This window comes from Amblyomma maculatum, unplaced genomic scaffold, assembly GCF_055883805.1.
Source record: "Amblyomma maculatum isolate TAMU_Amacu unplaced genomic scaffold, ASM5588380v1 scaffold_18, whole genome shotgun sequence".
NCBI lineage: Eukaryota > Metazoa > Arthropoda > Arachnida > Ixodida > Ixodidae > Amblyomma > Amblyomma maculatum.
In genome coordinates, this window is record NW_028146743.1 from 828,888 (window position 1) to 852,741 (window position 23,854).

The window sequence follows — 23,854 nt, forward strand, 5'->3', positions numbered from 1 at the left end:
TTCATAGACGTATGTCCTCCTCCGTTCAGTTCAGTTCAGTCGTGTCCGACTCTTCGTGACCCTATGAACCATATCACGCCACGCTTTCCGGTCTCTCACTATCTTCCTAGCATCACATAACTTCATCTGCAGCGCCTCGAGGATGCCATCTAATCATCGCGTTCGCTGCCTACCCCTTCTCCGGTGACCCTCAACCTTTCCCAACATCAAATCTTTCTCGAGCGACTCCTCTCTTCTCATCAGATGACCAAAGTAGCTGAGCTTTAACTTTAGAATTTGAACCTCCAATGAGCAGTCAGGGTTTATGGTCGACAATATCGACTGATTTGATCTTCTGGCCGTCCAAGGAACTCTCAAGATTCTCCGCCAGCACCACAATTCAAACGAGTCAATTCTTCGGCGGTCAGCCTTCTTCACAGCCCAACTCTCGCATCCATACATCACAACTGGAAAGACCATAGCACGAGTTATATGGATCTTGGTTGGCAGACTAATGTCTCTGCTCTTTACTAGGCAGTCAAGGCTAGCCATGGCTCTCTTTCCCAGAAGTAGGCGTCTCCTAATTTCATGACTGCAGTCTCCTTCCGGGGTTACCTTGGAGCCCAAGAAGAGAACATCTGTCACGGTTTCCACTTCTTGTCCCTCTATGCTCCAGGACTTGATGGGGCAAGACGCCATGATCTTTGTCTTTTTAATGTTCAGTTTAAGTCCAAACTTCTCACTCTCTTCTTGTACGCGCATCAGAAGTCTCTTGAGCTCCACTTCACTTTCTGCCATTTAGTGGTATCATCCGCATGTATGTCCTCATATTTGACAGTTAAATAGAAAAGATCATTAAGAGAATTAAAGTTTGTGTCTTAGTTTTACAGTTTATCACCGAGTTAGACAGTTGATACCAATTTCCTTCATCTGGTTGGCGAACCATATTGTATTTACATGTTAATTCCTGAATAATCATTGATATATATGCCATATATATTTCAAGTTTAATGCTTTCGTATATCTACATGGGCGTGCTGCTTACATTGAATGTAAAATATAGGCAATAGAATACATATTCTTTAATAAATACAGAGTTCAGCGTGAACATATCACAAAACAAAAATGTATCCGCAATATATATATCATGGCATGAAAGAAATGCGGAAGAAATAAAATGAACTAAGACAAGATTTGAGCATTGTAACTTAATTCACTGAACGCACATCAGTGGCATAACATGCAGAAGGTCAAAGATTAATTATAATGATCAGTGCAAAATATAAGAAGAGAAAGTAGCTACGCAACGTTAAAATAATTTTGGAGCTTTAGCTAGTTTACCTCAATAATAGATGTGACAGCATCTTAAACATGAACTGCATTTTCATTCTGCAAATTTTTATATAATTTTTCTCGTTTAAAGTTATCTACTTTTCAAAATTATTACCAATGTAACAGCATTCCCTAAATGCCCCACTAACACACCTTTGACCCTACATGGCTATAGACATTGCATGCAGAGGGCACACATGGGTTGAGCTTTAGTATCAACGTATTTATTTTGTTAAACTACTATTTTCTGAAATGTCCTCATTAGAAGAGCTTCCTTGATAATTGGCTTCATTTGCACCCTCCCTATTTTGTTAGCTTTATTTCACTATGAGATGTTTGAAATTCTCACACGAGGTCATGTAACTGTTATGTCATGACCAATATGTCGACTAATCGGGATTTTTTTGGTATTTATTGTGCAGAATCTTTTCAGTCGAATGAGAACTGTTCACTTAAAGTTTAGTAAATGATGTTCCTGCTGCACACCTTGACTAGCACTGCCCTTCGTTCATTGTATCTGCCACTATGCTGTGTGCACAATGTTGATGTGTTGCCGCTGCCATGTATACGATAGTCAAACTGGCAGTCAAAATCCCCCTTATATTGTGTTTTGCATATGAATGGAGGTGACGCACTATAACTGCACAGCTTTACCACCGTCAGGCATCACAAGTTTGTATGAAGAATTGGCTTGGAGTTTCATCTGTAGAAGGAAAAGTAAGTGTGATAACAGAAATGTGAAAGCCAACTCCAGTACTGAACTTCACGAACTCATAATCCCTTGCAAAGACCACAGAAAGACAATTCTCAAACGACTGAACAGCACTAACAGATGGGGTGGGAGAGAAGATGACAACAATTCTGCTTCTTTCTCTACATCACTCATTTGGCTGATTATAAACAACCGGACTGACTCTCTTTTTCAGCGCAAGGATATGCCGAGCAAAAAAGTTGCTACAGCCTTTTGAGTTTTGACTTGCACATCTACATCTATACGCCATTTTTAAGTTTCCTGAGACTATAACAAACCCTTGCTGAACTGAACTACTCTGAATTGAAGCTTTCTGCTGCATAATGACACTTGCAAATGCTGTCAGTCTCATTGTCAAATGAAAAAAAAAAAAAAAAAGAAACGATTGAGTCGTTGATCTTAGACTGATGAAAAGATGCAAAAATCCTAGTACTTTATGAGGGGCGATACCAACAGTACATGTGTTGCATCTCGAAGCTATGCATACTATACACATATATGCTGCAGCATAATATTGCAAGGAAATGTCTTTTAGATGGCATATTTTTCAGTGTCACTGTAGGCTGCGTCACGCGAGATGCGTAACCTATTGAAGAAAGCTGCACGTTCAACGATCGTCCACCAATATATGCTGTGCAGTTTCCAACAGCAGTGCATAATTATTTATGCTGCATGGAACAAGCAGCTTGGCTGCTTTTGCTTCTTTACTGCATGTATGCTGTAGGCCACAGAGACAAGTTGAAATATTTGTATGGTCAGTTTCATTAGTGCTTAATTGAAGTAACGTGCACGCAAACAGGTGTAGGTAAAAACGTCCCCGGAAAAACGTCTCCGGAAGAAACGTCCCCTGAAGAAGCGGCAACTAGGAAAAAACGTCCCCAAGGCCAAAATCGGCCCTAAAAAAGATTTATTCTGGAACACACATGAAAAAAACCAACAAATGTTATGCCATTCTTTCTCGGCTTTAAGTTAAATGTAATCATCATATGGAACCTGCGTCCTCTGGGGGCCCGAAATGTTTACAAGAACTGTGTAAATTAAAGCATGTCACTGTCACTGTATTACCGCTGCCATAATTTTTTTTTTTTTTTTGTCATGAATGCCCGCATCAATTCGATGTTCGCGGTCAATTCCAAGCCGACAGGTGAAACCGCTGTAATAAAGTTTACATGCATCATTCATCATTGCAGTTCGCCACGGAGAAACGTAGTCTACGTCCTATAGCGCAAGACTCCAGCCCCGTTCGGGGACATTTTTTCCTACTTCGCCAATAGGGACATTTTTTCCGGGGACGTTTTTACCGGATCCCCACGTAAACACCCCACACTGTCTTCGCTTGAAGCTTGACCGGTAAGCTATTTTTGCATGTCGCATATCTTGCCTGACTGCAGGCGCCATGCTTTCACACAACTGTTTTTGCTTTTGCTATAAGCTAGAGCCATTAAAATTTCATCACCATTCAAGAGTTGAACACTGATAGTAGTGATGCACACATCACAAAAGAAAGTATCGCTCGCGGGTGACCAGTGGAACAGTGTGCGAACAGGATTCGGCGTCTGTTTCCAAACAAATCACTTGATCTTCCAATATAAACACACAACTAAAACAATGGCCACTGTCGCTGTTTATGATCAGGAATTTTCGCAAGGAACTTGGCGATGCATTGGGCCAAAGCTCCGATTTGCTGAACCACCGCAACGCATTTTTTATCTGTCAACCCGACGTACATGACAAGCACGCATAGTTTTTCCAGCATCGCAAAAAAAGAAGCGAAACTCACGGTGGTCTTTTCCGCCACCGCTAGCTTTCGCTAGCACCGCCACATTTCTGAATGCGCAAACTACCGGCGCGCATACACGACAAACATGTAGCGTTAGTGCGCAGACACTTGACATCGTGCTTGCCGCTGTTAGGCGAACAGCAAAGCCGTTGAAGTCGGCAACTTCCGAAACCGAAACAAGTCGAAACCAGCCGAAGCGGCCGAAGCTGTAGTGCTAGTCATAGCCATTGGTGGCGGCGTCGCGGCGTCGCGCTTTCTTTTGTGCTGCTGGCGGCGTCATGCTCTCGAGATTTGCGAGGCACAAAGCGCAGCAAAATAGCTCGTGCGATGTGCAGAAGCGTCGTCAGGTTCTGTGTAAACTAGCGTTAGTGCGCAGACACTTGACATCGTGCTTGCCGCTGTTAGGCGAACAGCAAAGTCGTTGAAGTCGGCAACTTCCGAAACCGAAACAAGTCGAAACCAGCCGAAGCGGCCGAAGCTGTAGTGCTAGTCATAGCCATTGGTGGCGGCGTCGCGGCGTCGCGCTTTCTTTTGTGCTGCTGGCGGCGTCATGCTCTCGAGATTTGCGAGGCACAAAGCGCAGCAAAATAGCTCGTGCGATGTGCAGAAGCGTCGTCAGGTTCTGTGTAAACTAGCGTTAGTGCGCAGACACTTGACATCGTGCTTGCCGCTGTTAGGCGAACAGCAAAGTCGTTGAAGTCGGCAACTTCCGAAACCGAAACAAGTCGAAACCAGCCGAAGCGGCCGAAGCTGTAGTGCTAGTCATAGCCATTGGTGGCGGCGTCGCGGCGTCGCGCTTTCTTTTGTGCTGCTGGCGGCGTCATGCTCTCGAGATTTGCGAGGCACAAAGCGCAGCAAAATAGCTCGTGCGATGTGCAGAAGCGTCGTCAGGTTCTGTGTAAACCTGTGCAAAAAGTGTGCCGGCGTGCCCAACAGATAGTGCGTCTTCCTTTGTGCGCTTTCACTGGAAACACTACGCTGACGGCGGGACTATTGGAGGGCGGTCACCACCCGGGACACGTTTGGCATCTCAGATGTAAGTAAATTTCCTTCTGTCCTGCACATTCTTCTGAAAACAGCGCAGAACTGGTCATGCATGCCAACACAATGCTAGTTTGTTAGTTCGTAAACAACAAGACGCGTTCATAACAAACGGTTGTTTGGTTTTGACAAAGTAAGGGGGGGGTGGGGGGGGGGTGTTAATGCTTTTGCAGTGTCTTGGAAAAGAGACAGTGTCGTGGGCTGCACGATTGGAGTAAAATATGCCGTACAAATCATCATTCGTAAGCTCATTGCGGAGTGCATGATGCCGGTGCCGTACTGCGATTCAGCCTTCGGCAAGAATTTAGTATGGGCAACTTCGTAAGTGCCTCGACCCGGTCCTTACGTTGTGCTGCAGTTGAAGCTCCGGCGCTTGTGCATTGAATTTACACGGACTGAATAAGCGGTAAAACCTACCTGCGTTACGACAGGGCTAGCTCATTATTCAAATGTTCTATAAATATTGCGGATTATGGGATAAGGAGCCGGCGAACACGCGACGGCAGTATGATTCAGCTGTAATCGTACTTAAAGCACCATTGTCGAGCCTTGGGTGCAAGTAGAAGGCAAAAAAAAAAGTTTTTTTAGCTATTTTTGAATTTTTTCACCTGTATTGGCTTCACATTTTCTTTTGCATAATTTGTTTTGACTGAAGTAATCCACAAAAACTACAAAGTGCATATAAATGACAGACACCAAACTCAGGCCTTCAGTCCAAAAATAGCAGTAAGGTGTAATGTTAATTATGCATTCAAGAGTACCAATAGTATTGATTTTCTTGTGTAATTATCTACAAATGAAGCAAAAAAATCTGAATTGTGCTGAGATGCCCCATCGACATCTTCCCTGATATGAAATGTGAATCAAAATGTGTGCAGGTTTTTTTGTACTCAGTGTATGAAATTCATGCAGGTTTTAAATTGAGGAGTGCATGCAGGATTCCAAGCAAAACAAGCCTTTGCTCAAGGTATCATACCAGTGTGGTGTTTTTGTTTAAATTTATGCATGTTTTGTAGAAACAACTGTAGATGTTGATAAGGAAGTGGTTTCGGGGGGTGGCTGCTCCTGGCCCTACGGTGCTGCGATTGGTAGGTCACCGCAGCTTGCGGCGGGGGCTAGCCTGCCACTGGATTTCTATCTGTTGTAGGCAGTCTTTGTACCTACTACCGTTTCAGTGGTGGACGACGGCTGTTGCGACGTGCCTCTCTCTCCCACTTTTTTCTTCTCTATTTTCTCTTCTGTCCGCACGAGGCAGTGGAGGTGGCTCAGCTACAGAGCCAGTAGTAGGCCCATGCATTTTCGTTATCTTCTTCCTTTAGTCGCAACAACAAGTGGTGGTGTGTCTGGATCTAGCTCATGAATGGCTACCACATTTATGAATCGTTTGGTGGCCGCATGCACTTCCATACATAGTTTGAACAGCCACGTTACATTCTGCAATTTACTTCTTTTTACTTTTTGGATGGATGTGTTTCCACTTTTGAGTGCGTAGCCTTTCACAATTCATAACTGATCGGGTGAGCGTGTTTTGACATGATAAAAGGTTTGGCAGTTCGATAGCATTGGCCCGTCATGATGCACAAGCAGCAGACTGCTTGCTGCGCTGGTGCCAATATCTTCCTAGATATCACTTGATCATCATGTCAGTGTTGAGATCATTTAATGGAAGTGTGCAGATAGCTATAATCCCACATTTTCTTCACTGGCTTGCAGGCAGGAACTTGTCAGCAAAGCAGCTTTAAAAAGGAAAGCTCACAAAAATTATTTCTCTAATTGTCTGTTAAAACTGGAAAAAATTATTGTATAACTAGACGGCTCACTCACCATGTCAACTTCAGCAAAAAAAAAAAAAAAAGGTTGGATAATAGAGGCAGTTGCACTGCAGTCCTGATAAATATGTTGAAGTTGTTGAAACATAACTTGAGCTTTGAGTGCGAAATGAATCCAAGCTAGATCTGCTAGAGAGCAAGTAAAGTTGAAAGATGGAAAGATGGCACTTGACTGAATTCTCTTGTGAAAATTTATATATCTGGTCCGACTCTGCACATTCTTCCGAGTTGACGTAGTGGGAGCTAGGGATGAACTTTTGCCTTTCTTGGTGCACTGCTTGTGTGTAACCCGAGTTGGGGTGGAACATTGCATGTTCAGAGGGTGGTAGGGAAGCAAACTTGGTGGCACTAGGAAGGCTATGAACAATATGAGGATGATAGGCTTGCATTTCTCGGTGTGTTTTGTATGTGCGAATGTTCCATAAGCTGCCACATATGTCTTGGATTTGATGTTGAGGTGACTGGAATGATCAAAAACTCAATGTTATGATCGAAGTCCTCAGAACATGCTGTGATTTTACTCCTGGATTAAGTTGCAGACATTGTTTGCTGGGCATACATACCTTTGAGAGGAAATCCAGTAGATGAAGGTACGGGCAGAGTGCTTGCTTATTATTCCAACCTAACTGCTCAAACAACGTCACCATTTTCTGGAAACAGATTGTTCAAGCTTCCAGCCTTCCGGTTGTTCACCCGTGCAATACAGTGAAGCGCATTTACGCCTTGGCACATGGCAGGCTCAGGGGCTTGTTCATCGCTACTGTACTAAGTTAGACCTCAAGTGGACTCGAAATGCCTTTTTCCATTGCCATGAAGTACGGTTTAAAAGAAGGTTTGATGACGGACATACTGTTTGCTCTGCTAGCAAGTAACGAAGAGTTAGCATAACATTTCTTACAAGTTACACTATCTGGCACCTCTTGATGTGTGTTGTGCCTGCTGCGCCACTGAATCCTTTGTGTGAGATCGGAGGTCCCTGCAGGATTACAGACTTATAATGCTACTTAAATTATGAGCAGATCGAGGTGGTAGATAGTAAAACTCTGTTAATGGTGAATTCCAATAACAGACTGTGGTCACTTACAGAACATTCTTTTCTGCTCATTTTGGACCAACTGTATTCCAAATGCAGATCCGGAACACAGGTTTCATCTTCCAAATGCAGATGAGGAGCGATTGCTGAGCCAAGATCGCTCCATGGAGCAGTCTGGATTGCTCTGCCGAAATCAACAGGACCGGCTGGAAATTTACTTGAGTATGTGTTCAGCTGCACCTACCATTTCCAGTAGATTGTCTCTGCTGCGCTTGCTGTGCCCTCTGCAATAATCGACTATTGGTACTTGCCGCTGCTACGAATGCAAATTGCTGTCATGAACTAGTGCTCACTTTTGAGGACAGCAAGTCTGAGAGCAGCAGTATTCTGCAATAATCTTTTTTAAAGACCTCAGCACAGAGTGCGACTGGAAAACTATGTGCAGAAACAATCTTTGTGTGCTATTTGTGAACTCGAAGCCATTCCTCAACTCTGAAACAGTGAAAACAGTGATCTCAGCCTTTGTTTTATTTGAGAATAGTGCCAAAGAAATCTTACCGTGCTTGCCCGCACTAGACTATCTGAAAGAATGGCTTAAACTGTTGAGGTCAACACCATTCTAAGACCTATTACAGGTTTAAAACAGACGACATGTGTACACAAAGCACAGGCTAGCGCACAGAATGACTGGCAATTCCTCTGTCAGTCCATGGGCACTACATACTTGCGCTAGCATGAGTTCCAAACACAGTCGGGACACAATCTGTGCTGGATGCAGGTGCTCTGTTGTGGAGCGGGCAATCCACTTAAGTTCTGGGATTGTAATTCACTATGTGTGGAGGAAAAGCAAGTGAACATCTCTCTGCTGGCATATGTCACATTGCCTGCTGCCATCGCTTTTGGTTTCAATATGTGCTAGTGACAGGAATGCTCACAGCACAAGTGGGAGTGGAGACACTGATCTGCGCCATTATGGAAATGCCAAGATGTTAGCATGGGCAAACATCTCTTTGCATCACCACGAAGGTTGCTAAGGCTCAGCTCCATGTATGAGCAAGCGAGTGCAGTGCGGGCATATGTCAGACAGCTCGTTAACTATGGGCCTACAGCAACAGCTGCCATACCTTTAATGAGAACTCTAGACTAAAAAGGCAATTTTACAAAGAGCAAAGTAAATGATGATAATGACTTTTTTTTTTTATTTAACAAAGCAGGTGGTCAGAGTGAAGAACTCATGCCACGACTGTTAATATGCCTCTACTGCCCCATTTGTAAAGCAAGCAGATTGAAGTTCTCGAATGAGCATGTTTACAGTCGTGAGCAGCTCTGTTAGATGTGTGTCCATAGGGTGGCACATTGTTTCATTGTTCAAAAGAATACTAAACAAAAGGTGGTTTGGAACTTAAAGGGGAAAGAACAGAGAAGCTGGCTGTATTTTTGTTTTGTTTTTTCCTAAAAAAAAAAAAAGAAGCTGGCTGTAGATGCAGAAATACTGTGAATGGTGAGAGGTGGACAGGTGCCAAGCAGTCGTGAACTGCACCTGGACTTTGCAAGGAGCCTCATGCTACTCATGAGCCACAGTTTGGCCATACCTAGCTTATATAAGCTTGACTTGTACAAAACATGCCTGCAAATGCAACCCTGCCTCAAGGCCGCCTACACCTTGCTGTGGCAGCTTCAGCGTTTAGGACATTTGACTAGTGAGCTGGGTGACGCGGGCTCGGTCTTAGCTGGGGTGGTTGCATTTCGATGGTGGAAAAATGCTAGGTGCCCATGTGCTTTATAGTGTCAGTGCACATTAAAGAAGCGTAGATGGTCGAAATTATCCAGAGCTATCTACAATGGCTGACCCTCGAAGTCAGTTTCTTTGGCATGTTGAACACCATGATCAAATCAAGGCTGCCTACTGTTAGCATTAGTAGAGTACCTTCGCAATGCCTCAAGGTCTGCCCCTCACCACACTCCTAAATTTCGTTGTTTGCAACTCTACTCAGGTTACTTAGTTTGATGACCCCTTTTCCTGAAACAGTAGCAGTTGACGAAAAGAAGTGTAAAAGCATATCTCACGCCCATGCACTGAACTCCGAGAAAGGTGCTGATTTGGTCATAATTTTTTTTTCATGAGAATTTGGTCAGTGTCATAATATGACCCTTGGAAAGTCATATCTCTACTGAAATGTTCATGTGATAATCTGGGTAGCTTTTATAGATGGCTTGGATGATATCATAAGTGCTATGATGGTGAACTGTGCTTAGTGTCTGCAATACCTGCATGATGAAGATGGTGAATGCAAATTAGACAGATTTTTGCTCTACTTTTGGTTCACCAGTGGGTGCCTAGTGAGTCGTCAGCGCAAGCTATCCATAGGTTCACTTTCTTCATGCAATTTACATAGCTGTGGAGTTCTCATAATAGCAGAAGTATCATATTTATGGGTCACTAACTTTTTTTTTTAATGTAAGATAAGTAAATACGCCGTCAGCAACCTTAGAGCGCAGCATGCTCTTTACCTGTATTACCTGTTTATCATGGATAGAATAATGATGCTGTACTCCTGTGCTACTTTCAGTGTTCAATTCTACACGGTAGCACATCACTATACTCAGGGTTAAATGTCTGGCTATGCAGCTGAAGCTAGGCAAGAAAGTGAAGGCAACATACCTCTCTTCCCTTGCCATGTAGAGTGGGTTACTTCAGCGCTAGTGACCTTGCATTAACTCTCCAACTTTCTCCCTTCACTTCAAGCCTGCACATGCCTAGCCCAAATAGTGAGCAAACCACTCTCCTCGGCAAAGAGACTAAAACTTGTCTCCTTTCCTTTCGTACCTTGGCTGCTTAGCCCACAACATGTCTCCGTGTATAGCAAGATTCAATGCCATATTTCCTCTTACTGTCGGAGCACCCTCTGCTTCTGCTGTACCACCCTTGCAGCAGCCCAGTGTTTTGTTTACCACAGAAATTCATGTCTGTGCAAGCTACACTGGCATGGAGAGGTGCATTTCTGAGCCAACTTTCATGCTTTATGATGATACTCTCTTTGATCGCCTTTAAGTTGCATCAAACCTGGTCATGTGTGTTGGTCAGTACCAAATGAAGTGAATTTCTTTGACTAACATACTTTGAGAAGGATGGCAATTTGCATGAGTTGGTAAGGCGTCATCTTGAAAGTAGCAGCACGAAAAAACAAGGATGTGAAAGGAGGCAAGCAGGCAGTAACTCGCAACTAAATTTTATTGATGCAAACTTGAAATATATAAAGCCAAGCAACGCCGCAAACTGCTCAGTCACTGATAAGCAGACAGCAAAACATCAATCACTAAAATATCCGAGCGGTTCCATTTATGTAGATATAGGTAGAGGTACCAACTTGGCTGTGCATTGTAAAGAATGCACTGGTTGCTTTCAGTTTCTTTCAGCTGCGCACATTCTGGCTGTCATCCATTTCAAATCAGCTGGAAAATCATTGAAGCTGAAGGCATTTCACGACTAGGTAATGAATGTGCTAGTGAGCCGTCCATCGTGTTAACATGCAGTGAGTTGGGATATCTAGATTAGGGAAGTGCTCTTAAATTTTAGTGACTCATGTTTTGCTTTCTGCTTATAAGTGATTGAGTGGGTTGCATTGTTGCTTGAGTCCTTTATATGTTGCAAGTTAGCGCCTGTCTTGTCTCCTTTCACAGCCTTGTTTTTTCGGGCTGCTTGTTTCAAGATAAAATACAATTTCTGCTACTTAGGTCATAAAATGAATTCTAATGAAGTTCCACATCTCTTAGAAAAGTAGTATTGTAGTTACAGGCATGTATTAAGGCCCTGCACTACAAATTAAGAGGCTCGCTCGATATAAAGCATAAAGGGAGAGCTTGTCTGATCTTGGGCCTAGTGGGCATTAGTGGATTATGGATAGGTTGATGTTAAAATGTACTTGCAGTTAAAATCAAGTAAATGCTTTATTTGTAACTAGGGGCACTGTGATGCCTGACCTGTTCTTTTGCCAGGCTGGCGACGAGATGGAGTGAAAGGATTTATTTCAGTGTTGGTATGTCTCGGGTGATGTCAACATTGTTTCTTCTCTGGCTTTATAGGTAGTCGCCCTTCAACGAATTCAATCCTAAAGTGAAAGTTTGAATCCAAAAAAATATTAATCTAGGATTACTTAGCAGGCAGAGGCGAATTCATACAGTGACTTACACCAGCATGCCACGCATCATTTCAAGAAAAAAAAAGTATTGTGGTGTTCCTATTCTATGCCTTTATTTCTTGCTCACAAAGCCTCTGCATGTAGGTCTTGCACTATATTACGCTTTGATTTGTTGGTTCATGGTACTTTTTACCTTACAGCAAGCTCCATGTGGCTTCAAAGCAATGGCTTCTTCAAGCTCTACAATACCCTTTGCCAGAATCACACAGTGCTATGATGGGCAAGTAGGACATTGATGTAAGTGCTGAAGACATTTTTCAGCATGTGTAGTTTCTTATCTGCCTAACCTACTATTGCATTTGTGGCTCCTTATGTTTATTTTGAGGTTCAGGTTTCTTCAGTATTTTCTTTGATTGCTGCCATTGCTTACTGGCTATGGCATTTGGCTGCTGAGCCTGAGAATATGGAATGGAATGGTGCCTGGGGCCTGTCGATACAGGCAAAATGCAAATTTGCCTACATGTTGGGCAGTGCCAGTGCACAGTTTAAAGAACTTTTTGTGGAAGAGGGAGGGCTCTGGAAATTAGCCCAGAAGCCCTCTTTCATGATGTCTCTCATAGCTCATGTTCAGCTTTAGGGTAATAAAAGGACATTGAGGACAAGCTGAAGCTAGCTTGTGTTATACATTTCTGCATTCTATTCACTAAAATGCTATTTTACAGAAAATGCAAGTTTCTTTTTAAGGTAGGAAAAGCCAGAAGTTTTGAAACAAATCTCATTACCAGCTGATTTTATAAGATGTGAGGATAGTACACCTTGAAGTGAAGCTCATGCACCTTCACTGTGGTTGCTGCAGTTGTTGGGCTAGTTATATTCCTCTGACTGCAAGTTAAATTAGCAGAGTACAGTAGGGGCAATGCAGTCGATATAGGTTTCAGTAGTCTTGACATTGCACTGCTTTCACATAAGTACTACCATCTTTCATTTGAATATGATTGACAGTATTCTGAGTAGTGGCAGGCCGGCCACATGTGATCAGAGTTCTTGAGTGCATACTGGTTGCAGATTTTCACCATACCGCCATGGCTGGAATGCCACGTACCGGGATGCCAGTAGCACTGCAGCAACTGAGAAGGAAGTGGTTGAGCGTTTAATTGGATGGGAAAATTCAGTGTTATCTGTACTTTTAAGTGTTAAGCTGATGTAATTTGTGCATGTGAAATCACGTCAAGCAGTTATTACTTCTCGGCTAGCTGTATTGGCGGCGGAGGTACTACAAACTACTGAGGAAAGTGTTGCTGGCTTCTGTCCTCATTGAAATGCAGCTGCTGATGATAACAAATTTGGCAAGAAACAGGTGGCCTTGCTTGCACCTTGAAATATGTGCGTGTTTGTGAAAAGCATTGTTTTGAGGCTTAAAGGTAACCGATACCATACCCCTTCCATGGAGAGTAGACCAAAGCACATCCTCATAATTTGTGAGTGAGGAGGGAGAACTCACAAGTTTCAGCAAATGTAAATGGCGGTATGGGGTTGTTCTGGCAGAATACTTCTGCAGTGCTTCTCTCCTCAGCGAAAACCCCTTCACTGTGGCAGTAAAACCTGTTTTGGGGGCAGAAATAGGGTGCTGCCAAGAGACATCTCTTGTGACAATGACCACATCCATTACCTGCTCCACTCTGCCTTGGTTTGCTCTCTCTATTAAAGGGATTAAGCTCTTAAGAGCACCTTAACCTTACAGGTACCATTCATAACCCCCCTCCCTTCCCTTCTGGTTTTCAATAGAGAAGGCATGCTCCTCCCAAGATTCGTGCATAACATGAGACTTAATACAGAAATATTCAGCATGGCACCCAACTTCTGTTGCAACGGGGATTGGGAGAATATTTTTGCAGGTCCTCAGTGCACAATCACATAATACTTCATTGACATAGCCTACTATATGTCACCTACACATTACTCGTGGAGTTTGTATTCTTTTTTTTCTTGAGAGAAAAGCGCTGTTCAGTCAAAAGGCACGATGCAGGGGAATGTGGAGTGAGCACTGATTCTGTGTGTTCGCAATTTTTGCTTAGCTTTCGTTCTTTTTCTTCTGGTGGTTTGGCAGGGTTGGTGATATTCGAAGAACTGAGTCGTGAGTCTGCTTCTTCGCAGTGGGATCGTGCGTTTGTTTTCCTCATCGTAATGAAAATGTGCAAGGGTACTGACCCTATGTGGGGCTGCGAACATATTTATAGCGCATGAGTTATTTGCACACATGCACACCACACACTTGCAGTTTTGTAGTGGTGAAAAGAAGTAGCTGTCAAGACTGAGAGCATCTTCTAAGGGCACATAAATGTTGATGTTTGAAATTAAGCTGTGAATTTATACAAGATGTGGCTTAGTTATTGAACTAACAATTTTTTAGCACTATAGTTGTTTCATGTAACGGGTTTAACTCAAGGTACAAAGGTGGCCGATTGAGCCCTGTGCTCTAACACACTGTGCACAGAAGCAGTCAAATCTTTAGTCCTCCCTATCTTCTGCTCAGGCCAAAGCAACTCATACCTTGTTGACACAAAAGTGACGTGTCTGTATTATTCCTGCATATCCTGCGTGGCGGTTTTTTTTTTCCTTTTTCATTCTACTGGGAGGGAGTGAGAAAAGGGCTGCAAGGTCTTTCTCGTCTATGCGGGAAGGACGAAAGGGTACTGGGAGGTTGGCTGTCAAAGTGCTTTAAAACGAGTGACTGCTTCAAGCTGCCCGGGGCGCTCAATAAATTGTGGGTGGGTGGGAAGGGGGAGTGGAGGTAGTGGGAGGGGGGTCTAGCTGTTTTCCGAGCTAAGCGCACAGCAGCATGTATGCTTCTTCCTTTTTTTTTTTACTTAGTAGTGCGGAGAGGATAAAAAAATGGGGGCGGGGGGGGGGGCTTGGCCAGCGCAGGTGGTGCTGTTTCAAACGAGTGACCGCCTGGAGCTGCCCTTGGCAAAGCACAGAGCAGTATGCACGCTTGCTCCTTTTTTCCCGTAGCAGTGAGGTGTGCGCTGCGATAGCCTGAGTGGCAGTGGAGGGAGCACTGAAGATTTGGCTGCTTCTGTGCCCGTGCACTGGGGCAGGTTTTGTACCTTAAGTTAAGCCCGCTATGTGATACAAGCCTGAATCACTTTGGGGCATTAAACCCCAAACCAAACCTTGTGTGAAACATCTTGTATACTATTTCATGGCTTAATCCAAACATCAATGTTTATGCACCGTTCAGAAGATACTCTGTCTTGACAGAATAATTTTTTGCGCCACTACAAAACTGCATGTGTATAACGCAAATAACTCAAGCTCTGGTACTGAATATATGCAGCCCCACATACGGCAAGTACTCTTGCACATATTCATTACACTGCGGAGAGCAAACGCACCATCCCGGTGACATGATGCGAAAAAGCCGACTCAACTCCAGAGTCCCCGCGTCGCTTTGCATACCCATACAAGCTGTACACTAAACTATCGAAAGAAACAGAACGAAAGCAAAAAATTGCAAACGCACAGAATCAGTGCTCACTAGATTCCCGCGCATCTCGTCTTGACTGAGCAGTGCGCATCTGTTAAAAAAAATCTAGGAGATACATATATGTGTCGTATAGGCTACGTCATCCATGTGTGACGTGACTGTGCACCCAGGACCTGCAAAAATATTTTATCACAGGAATTGCGCTATGCAGGATAGCTAATACTCTTGAGTTTTGCAAAGAGCCTTTGTAGATAATTGTGCCCCCATTTTCACCCTGGTCAGTTCAAGGAGCAAGAGGCACGTAGGAGCACAATTACCTATTATAATCTGTATGATCCTGAATGGGCCAGGGCTCTTGTGCCATTCGCAGGGCAGCGTACAGCTTGTGAGATTATCGTGACAGGAAATTGGCACTTCACAAAAAATACTTTCACTTGAACTTCAACTCCATGCAGCCCTCAATGCCTGCTTTTCATTTGTTGGAAGTTAGGTGACCTTGAGGGCTCATCGACTGCCACTCAACTTGTAAACACGGGACATTATATCAGTTGCTCGCTATTTGTGCTTTGTTCTGCGAGTTTATCCAGCTTTTCACAAAAGTTGATGCAGTGAGTATGCACAGATCTGTTTTGTGAAGCATTGGCTGAGTGACGGCCCAGGTCAACCCTGTTCAACCCAGAACTTCTGGCATATTGTTTCGTGGATACAGCTTTGGCTACCCTCCTGACATCCCAGCTTTTGACACCAAGTATGCATAACCATGGCCTGTCACCAACTGCAATGCTGTAATTGATCATCACATACTTCTGTGGTGCTGCACATTTCAAATTGTCACTATATGGGAGCAATGTTTCAGAACCTACTTAATGCAGAGCTATGATACACATTTGAGGACTAAGAGCAAGTTTGCTCTGCATGGTGACTTCCAGAGACAGGGACACACTTGTGGGGAAAGGCATGTTGCGTACATACCTTCCAACCCTTTGATTTTTCAGAAAACCAGATTTTTGACCGAACTTTCTGATTGCACGATCACTGCCCTAAATGTTTCGATAAGGGGCTTCTGCCTGCAAAGAATGGCTTTTGCAAAACCGGCACTGCGGAATCAGCAGCCACGTCTTAATTGCCAGCATCTCCATCAAAGGCCCCACTAGCACCATTGGCATCATTGGCTAAGCAGGAAATCAATCAAAGCAGACTTTAGCTGAGCGAGAGTAGGTGTGGCTGGCTGCACACACAGTTGATGTACTGCGTTTCTTGTAGGCAGCGGTGCACAGCTAATGCAGCCACAGTAGATATAGATGCTTTGCTGGCTTCGCTTTCGATCTGAACTAAGGGCAGCTGCTCGGTGCACTTCACGTTAAAGGGTTTTTCCAAATGTCACGCCATCTGATCCTCCTGTATTGAGCTCAGCCGCATGCCTCATCTTACCAAGCTGCTCTATGCACAACAATGGCGTGATTGCTCTTCTTTCAGAACCATCACAGCCAACAACGGTCGCAGACGACATTACGTGTAAAAGGGCTAGTAATGGTTTTGCATTGAAGACTTACAGCACTCCGATGGTGCTGAGAGAAAACTGCGGTGGTGGGCACGCAGATCAGTTTTGCTTTAGCTATGGAGACATAGCGAGAACACTCGGTGACGGCCTGTAGATATCTCGGCGTACACCTTTAGACATGTATTGCACGCTTGCTGCTGCATGTGTGTATGCTCAGGATGTTTAGATTAGGACTCATCAGACACTGCCTGAAAGTGGCAGCCCCCCCCCCCCCCCCTTTCGGACATTGGAACATCAAACATGGCCTCTTCATCACCCCCTATTGGGCAGTCTTCCCATTTTTGGTCTTAGCACATACGTATAAAGGAAGCTGGGGGCCCACTAGCAGCGCAGTTGAGCCTTTGGAACAATGAACATTTGTGCTAGAGGCATCAATGGCTTAGTTGTCATATCAGGGTAGTACAGACGTCTTCAGACTCGCGGTGCTGTCTAAGTGGCTGGTTCACTCGTTTTGTGGAGACACATTCACGGTAGGCAGAAGGCATGGCTTTTCAAGCACAGTGACCATTGTGGCTCCCAGCTTTGTTTGTAAACCAATCAGGGAGTTCAATTTGTTTGTTTGGGTGCATACGTTGCAAAGCAGCATGCATGTTTTCTCCCCTTGCCCCTAAGCCCTGCAAGGTCAAAGAGCAAGTGTAGCAGCAACTTCAAACCAAACCTTAATAAACAAATTTGGTCACTAAATTTCACATTTCTCAATGCATATGTCATGTTCTACATGAACTGTATCGCAGCGGCAGTGAGGTGTTTTCAGCTGTTTTTCACAGCTGCCTTTTCATGCATCCTGGGAAACATGTTCTGTTAGCCTGTGAATATAGAGGTTGCTTCTGAACGTTCAGAGGACTTGACATTAGGGCATGAGTCTGTTATGCCTGTGGAATAGTTTTTAATTCAAATTTTGCCCTTGGGGTCGAATTCACAAACATGTCTCGACTTGACACTACCTCAGCTCTATAAAGTGAAGAAAACAGTCTTCTCTACTCAAGGTTCAGTTGAGATTCTTGAATGCTTTTCAGCATTTCTTATGACTTCGTATCCTCTAGAAATATCCCTCCACTCTAGGCAGCACACATGGCTTACAGGGACAAGACAAAGGCCAAAATTTGGCCTGGAAAGTACATGCCACTACGTGTAACCTGGTCATTTTCGAATGTGAAGTCCTTCTGAACAACATCAACAAGCTGCCTCAAGAGTCGCAGCCTAATAGGTTGCGGCAGCCACTTTTTGATGGCGACGAAAAGTAAGGCACCCGTTTGCTATGCAACATCAGTGCACATTAAAGAACCCCAGGTGATTGGAATTTCTGGAGCACTTCACTACTCATAGCCTGAGTTGCTTTATTGCATTAAAAAAAGTCCCAGCCTAGTAAAACTGCTCTGTTGTGGCCGATGAAAGACACGAACGCAGGCAGCTGGGAATGGAAGTGAGTTTTATCACCAACGCCTCTGCCTATATAGCCCTTGTTTTACGCAATATCAGATGTCAGTTTAGGCGCATGCGCAAGACAAGGGCTATATAAGCAAAGGCATTCGTGAATAAAACTCACGTTCCTGGCTGCCTGCGTTTGTGTCTTTCTTTGGCCACAACAGAACAAAAATATGTTTTGCAAACTGCATGAACAAGGCAGCTGTGAAAAATGGCTGAAAACAATTCACGTCTGGCAACATTTTCTGTCATTGACATAAAGCTTGTGTAGAACAGGATTTAGGCATTGAGAAGTGCTAGAATTGCTGTGAAATCTAGTGACCTAGTTGCGTGTTTGCACTCGAAGTGCTCGCCGGTGAGCGTTGAGCACATGTAAAGTGCAAAGAAGCATATTGCAGCGCATGCACCCCAGCCAAGAAATTTGGCTTTCCAGAATCAAATGCCGCTTGTTTCCAAGCAAGCTAGGATCTGTAATTGTAAATGTACTTGACTGCGAATATCCCTGAGCCACTCTGAAGACAGAATTGACCCCCCCTCCCCACAGCACCGTGCGTCTAAAACATTATGCACCGAGGCAATCAGCAAGCCATCGATGTGTGCAGCACAGGTGTTCCATGGCACAACTGCACCTCCGGTACCTCCCTCTTCCTATTTACTATATGCCATTCCCTACAATTGCACCACTGTTCACAGTGGTTCATAGAAACCCCTGCACATGCTTTGTTTGCTGTTAGCCGTCAAATGCTTGCTGCAATTTGGCACTCGGCACGCTCTGAAATGTTGCTGAGGCATCCGGTGACAACTTGAAATATGCCTATACCACAGCAGTATAATGCGGTGATCAACTACAGCATTAAAAGCTGCACCTGACAACAGCTATCCATACTCATCGTTAGCTGCATGGACTTCGGGAGACTTGTCTTGGTCGTACTTGAAACAATGTTTCAGTATTTTCGAGTCAGATTGAGGTTCCCACAGAGCCACTGCTTCAAAGAGTGGGTCTGTGAATCTTATTGTATCCGCTTTAATGAAAGGCTTTGTATGCAGTAGAATGAAGTCCGCACAGCGTGTGAACGCTACAATGCCTCATGTTTGCAAGTGGAGGTCGAAGTGGCCCTATATTAACGTCATTGCAACTTTGAAATTCGTGAGAAAACTTGAGTTTTCTCCTGCACTCGAGGAGCGATTAAAGTAAAGCTTCATTTCTAAAAAAAAAATTCCTCGAGGATCGCTGGGACTAAAGGTTTCAGTCAAGGTCTCCATGCATTCTTTCCGCATGGTATTTCTCAAGAAGACTTTGTTGGAAGGAACGCTCGGAGGCCGTCATGAATTCTAACCAAGCCTTGAGTAGAGGAACAGCTGTTTCCTTCACTCTGGAGCAGAGGCAGAAGGTTGAGTCGAGGTGCATCTTCATATGATCATATATGTAGGATTGCATAATCTTTCAGGTTTATTTTTATTCTTTAGCCGTGTATGCTGAGCCATATCCAAGAGTGCACACTTCTACTTCTCGAAGGCCGTTTAAATCTCCAGTTTTGCACTGCTCTCTTGACTTTGTAGTTATTGTAGCTTTTCATGAAGCGGTGTACAAATGTCATTGATCGATAGTGAAGAAAAGAAGCCAGCAGTCGGCGAGGCCAAGGAAAGCACTGGGGATTGTACTTTGTGTGTTTTTTTTTTAATTTTTACTTTGGTAATCACACAAATTAGTAATGTAATCTGTTTAGGGGAAAGATAAATGCAAAGTAGAAGGAAAAACAACGTGCCGATGGTGGGGACCGAACCCACGACCTCCGAATATCGCGTCCGGTGCTCTTCCAACTGAGCTACATCGGTTGCTGTTCTACCTGCTACTTTCTTGGGTATTAATGTTGTCTCTATATGAACCTTGAGAGTGTTCACCAGCGCCACCCTCAACCATAGCGGTGGACGTGGAGATGAGGGTACTCGTCTTTTTTTTTTTAATTTTTACTTTGGTAATTACACAAATTAGTAATGTAATCTGTTTAGGGGAAAGATAAACACAAAGTAGAAGGAAAAACAATGTGACGATGGTGGGGACCAAACCCATAAAGTACAATCCCCAGTGCTTTCCTTGGCCTCGCCGACTGTTGGCTTCTTTTCTTCATGTATTATAATGAGTACCCTCAATTCCCCTTCATTTATCTGCTTGTCGCCTACAGGGGTCTCGGTTCTGGAAGTCTTGAAGCCATAGGTAGCATAAAGCACAGCTTTCGCCCTCGCTCTTGATCACATTCTATGTGACGCTGGCGGTAACACAGGACATTCCACGTCCACCGCTCTGGTTGAGGGTGGCGCTGGTGAACACTCTCTAGGTTCGTATACAGACAATATTAATACCCCAGAAAGTAGCAGGTGGAACAGCGGCCGATGTAGCTCAGTTGGAAGAGCACCGGACGCGATATTCGAAGGTCGTGGCTTCGGTCCCCACCATCGGCACATTGTTTTTGCTTCTACTTTGTGTTCATCTTTCCCCTAAACAGATTACATTACTAATTTGTGGGATTACCGAAGCAAAAATTGAAAAAAAAAAAAAGTACAATCCCCAGTGCTTTCCTTGGCCTCGCCGACTGTTGGCTTCTTTTCTTCATGTATTATAACGAATACCCTCATTTCCCCTTCATTTATCTGATTGATCGATAGGACATGGTTCGAAGGCCCTTGAAATATCTGTTCGACTGAGGTATTAAATTTTGTGGGGGTCTGATGCTGAACAGTCTGTATGCTCGTGTCAGTTCCTCAGATTTCTGTAGTTCAGAATCGAAACTTTTTGAATTGAATTGTTGTCAAATAATAGTATAGCACCTACTTGTCCCTTTCCCAAAATGTTTGGAAAGACATGAGCTGAATTTTTGGATCTGGGATATAGTCCTGCTTTTTTTTGCATTTTGCAGACGTCGCACAGTGAAAACCTGTATCCAAGCCCGAACCCAACAGGTCAACAGCAGCAGAACAAGGGAACCTATATCCAAGCTCCAAACTGGTGGACCGAAAGCAGATGTTTTGTGACCGCAGTGTGTCAGCCATGCTGAGACATGGCATGAATAAAGCCAATCCAGGTGACCACATGTGTCTTTTCCAAGGCATATCTCATGGAGGGCATCATTTCGGCAAAAAATTTTGTCACAACTGCAGCAAACACTGATTGAGGCCTTGCACAAGGCCTAAAGCTGGGATATTAGTATTATGTGCAACACAAACATGAGGAGTGGTGCAGGAGCCTTGCAACCATGCAGAGTATCATTATAGCATGGTAGCATTCCTATGTCAATGTCTCTCGTCCTCTAAGATCACACTGCTGTTTTGCATCTTTTGAATCCTGAGTCTCGAACAATCCTCACGCTGTGTGCGGGTCGGTAACCACGCACAGGTTTTTGCATGCCGTACCTTTTGAAGCGAAAGCTTGTCTACGCGTATCAGACTGCAGCTTCGCGTGGCTTCACATAGCCTAGTTCTGCGCATGCGTGTGACGTCACAGCCAAGGCCAGCTGTGCAGCCTCCTCGCCAAGCTCTGCCAGCATTGCCTAGCAACGCTTAAGAGGTGTGCGACTCCTCCTCAAAAAAAAAAAATTTTGTCTCCACCGGGAATCTAACCTCCATCCCTTGGATCCCCAGCCAAGCGCTTTACCACTGTGCCACCCCCAGATCGTTAAACGCTGTTCACAACTCCGCTTGTCTACCGTGATCCAACGGCTTGGCGACACATTTGAATGTATCAAATACTAAAATATAGTTAAGTCAGTCAGTTAGGGTGCGGCCGAGATGTATCAAATACATGTTAATTAAACCAGTCAAGCTGACGCCACGCTACCTGAAGTTGAGCCAAAAAAAGGGCATAGGAAGGGATTGGGCGTGCAATTTGAAAGTACTAAAGACTAAAATAGTCAAATCAGTCAATTAGGGTGACGTCAAGGATGTGACACGCAACCGGAAGTAGAGCCGGAAAGGGGCATAGGAGGGTGTTGGCACGCAATTTGAAAGTACCAAAGACTAAAATGGATAAACAAGAAGTGAATTAAGCAACCAACAGCAGCATCCGTGCTTTCATATTACTCCAATGCAGATTCTGCACTGCTCTAATTTTTTACACACCTGTCATGCAACAGTACTATGATACATATTTTCAAAACATTTTGATGCAAATACAAGAATTGTAATGCAGACTGAAGAGTCTCCAAACATAAATTGTGTGACATTACACTCCTGCTACATATTAAGGTTTGCACTTGATCGACGATGTCAAATACATGACAAGAAAGCGCAACTTCCCAATTCAACCTGCGAAGGGGACGGGCAAATCAGGTGGTGATAAACTGATTAAATTTTGGCATGCAGCAGACCTCAAGGAGCAGAAGAAAATAGGACATGAAACATCTGGCCCACAGACCAGTGGCAGCTCTTAACATACAGCTCTGCATATATACGCGTTTAGTTTTGTGATGGGATTACGCAGTAATGCATGCCATGTATGTCGTACACTTCACGTAGGCTGTACGGCCACGTTGGGTGTACGTTCACCTAGGTTGTACGTTCTCCTAGGCTGTACGTTCTCCTAGGCTGTACGTTCTCCTAGGCTGTACGTTCACCTAGGCTGTACGCAGCAATAATTGCGTACAGCAGTCTTGTACAAATCTCGTACAATTTTTCCAGTAGGGTAGGCACACATTGAAAGGAAAAAAATGTTTTGGAAATATTTATGGTTGCGCAATCATTTCGCGAGTTTTTAGTGGCATTTCGAGAAACAGAAACCTTTTATTTTCAACACCTGCTTTTCAAAATGATGATGATGATGATGACGAAAAAGAAATGTTATAGTAACGCCACTCCACGCATCCGAGAAAAAGCGACTGTCCCGCACCAAGTAGCACACCGCCCATGATCCTTAGCGCGGCCATGGTAGCTGACTCTGTGGGCTGACGTGCAGCGCCATCAGGTTTCCCTCTAGTTAAGAGTGTAAGAAATCCATTCATTCATATATAACATTTATTCATAAGAACGACCTGAAGCCTAGAAGGGAAGGGCGTGGGTTAGGTGAGGTTGAGGGCGCCAGACTCCGACGTGAAGTCTAGCAGGGCACTAAGCTTGCGCTTGGCGTTGGCATTGGGGGCTGTTCAGTCTTCGTAAGTGAATAAATGAATGAATGAATGAAGCCTTTATTGAAAGGAAGGGATGGCTCTCGGCCGCTGTTTGGGTTCTTGGGGAGTTAGGAGGGATGGGAGTGTAACTTCTTCGTCTTAACGGTTCTTCAAGCTGTTGCTTGTTGCTTGCCATGCGGCCGATCTTCGCGCTCTAAGTCGACCTCTCTCACACTACTCGAAGCAGGCCGCTCTCACTGCCGTATGTAGCAATGGAGTGTTGTATTTCGGTGCTTGATATAACCTGACCTGCTAATGTGGGCATGTCGTCATGTGGAATATGCGTAATTTTGTTTCTTCCTTGTGAAAACGATGGACATTGCCATATAAGATGTTCTAGG

At 44.2% G+C, this 23,854-nt stretch overlaps 1 protein-coding gene across 2 annotated transcripts; it reads left to right on the forward strand.

The window, feature by feature from the left end:
- The first annotated feature begins 4,617 nt into the window (after positions 1-4,617).
- On the forward strand, positions 4,618-21,440 carry LOC146171690 (uncharacterized). Of its 2 annotated transcripts, none has more exons than XM_084586367.1 (4): positions 4,618-4,878; positions 7,845-7,967; positions 12,085-12,181; positions 21,273-21,440. In XM_084586367.1, exons 1-3 carry the CDS (start codon positions 4,665-4,667, stop codon positions 12,159-12,161), a joined length of 414 nt encoding a protein of 137 aa, XP_084442493.1. In that variant the 5' UTR covers positions 4,618-4,664; the 3' UTR covers positions 12,162-12,181; positions 21,273-21,440. The 2 variants fall into 2 exon arrangements, with proteins under 2 accessions (XP_084442493.1, XP_084442494.1); XM_084586368.1 differs by having other exon boundaries at positions 7,878-7,967.
- Positions 21,441-23,854: the final 2,414 nt, after the last annotated feature.

Bases quoted from the DNA above. Each gene is read 5' to 3' on its own strand.
- LOC146171690 (XM_084586367.1), top strand. From the start codon at position 4,665: ATGCTCTCGAGATTTGCGAGGCACAAAGCGCAGCAAAATAGCTCGTGC. The intron at 4,879-7,844 runs GTAAGTAAATTT...TTCCAAATGCAG, and splicing joins ACACGTTTGGCATCTCAGAT to ATCCGGAACACAGGTTTCAT. The intron at 7,968-12,084 runs GTATGTGTTCAG...TTTACCTTACAG, and splicing joins CCGGCTGGAAATTTACTTGA to CAAGCTCCATGTGGCTTCAA.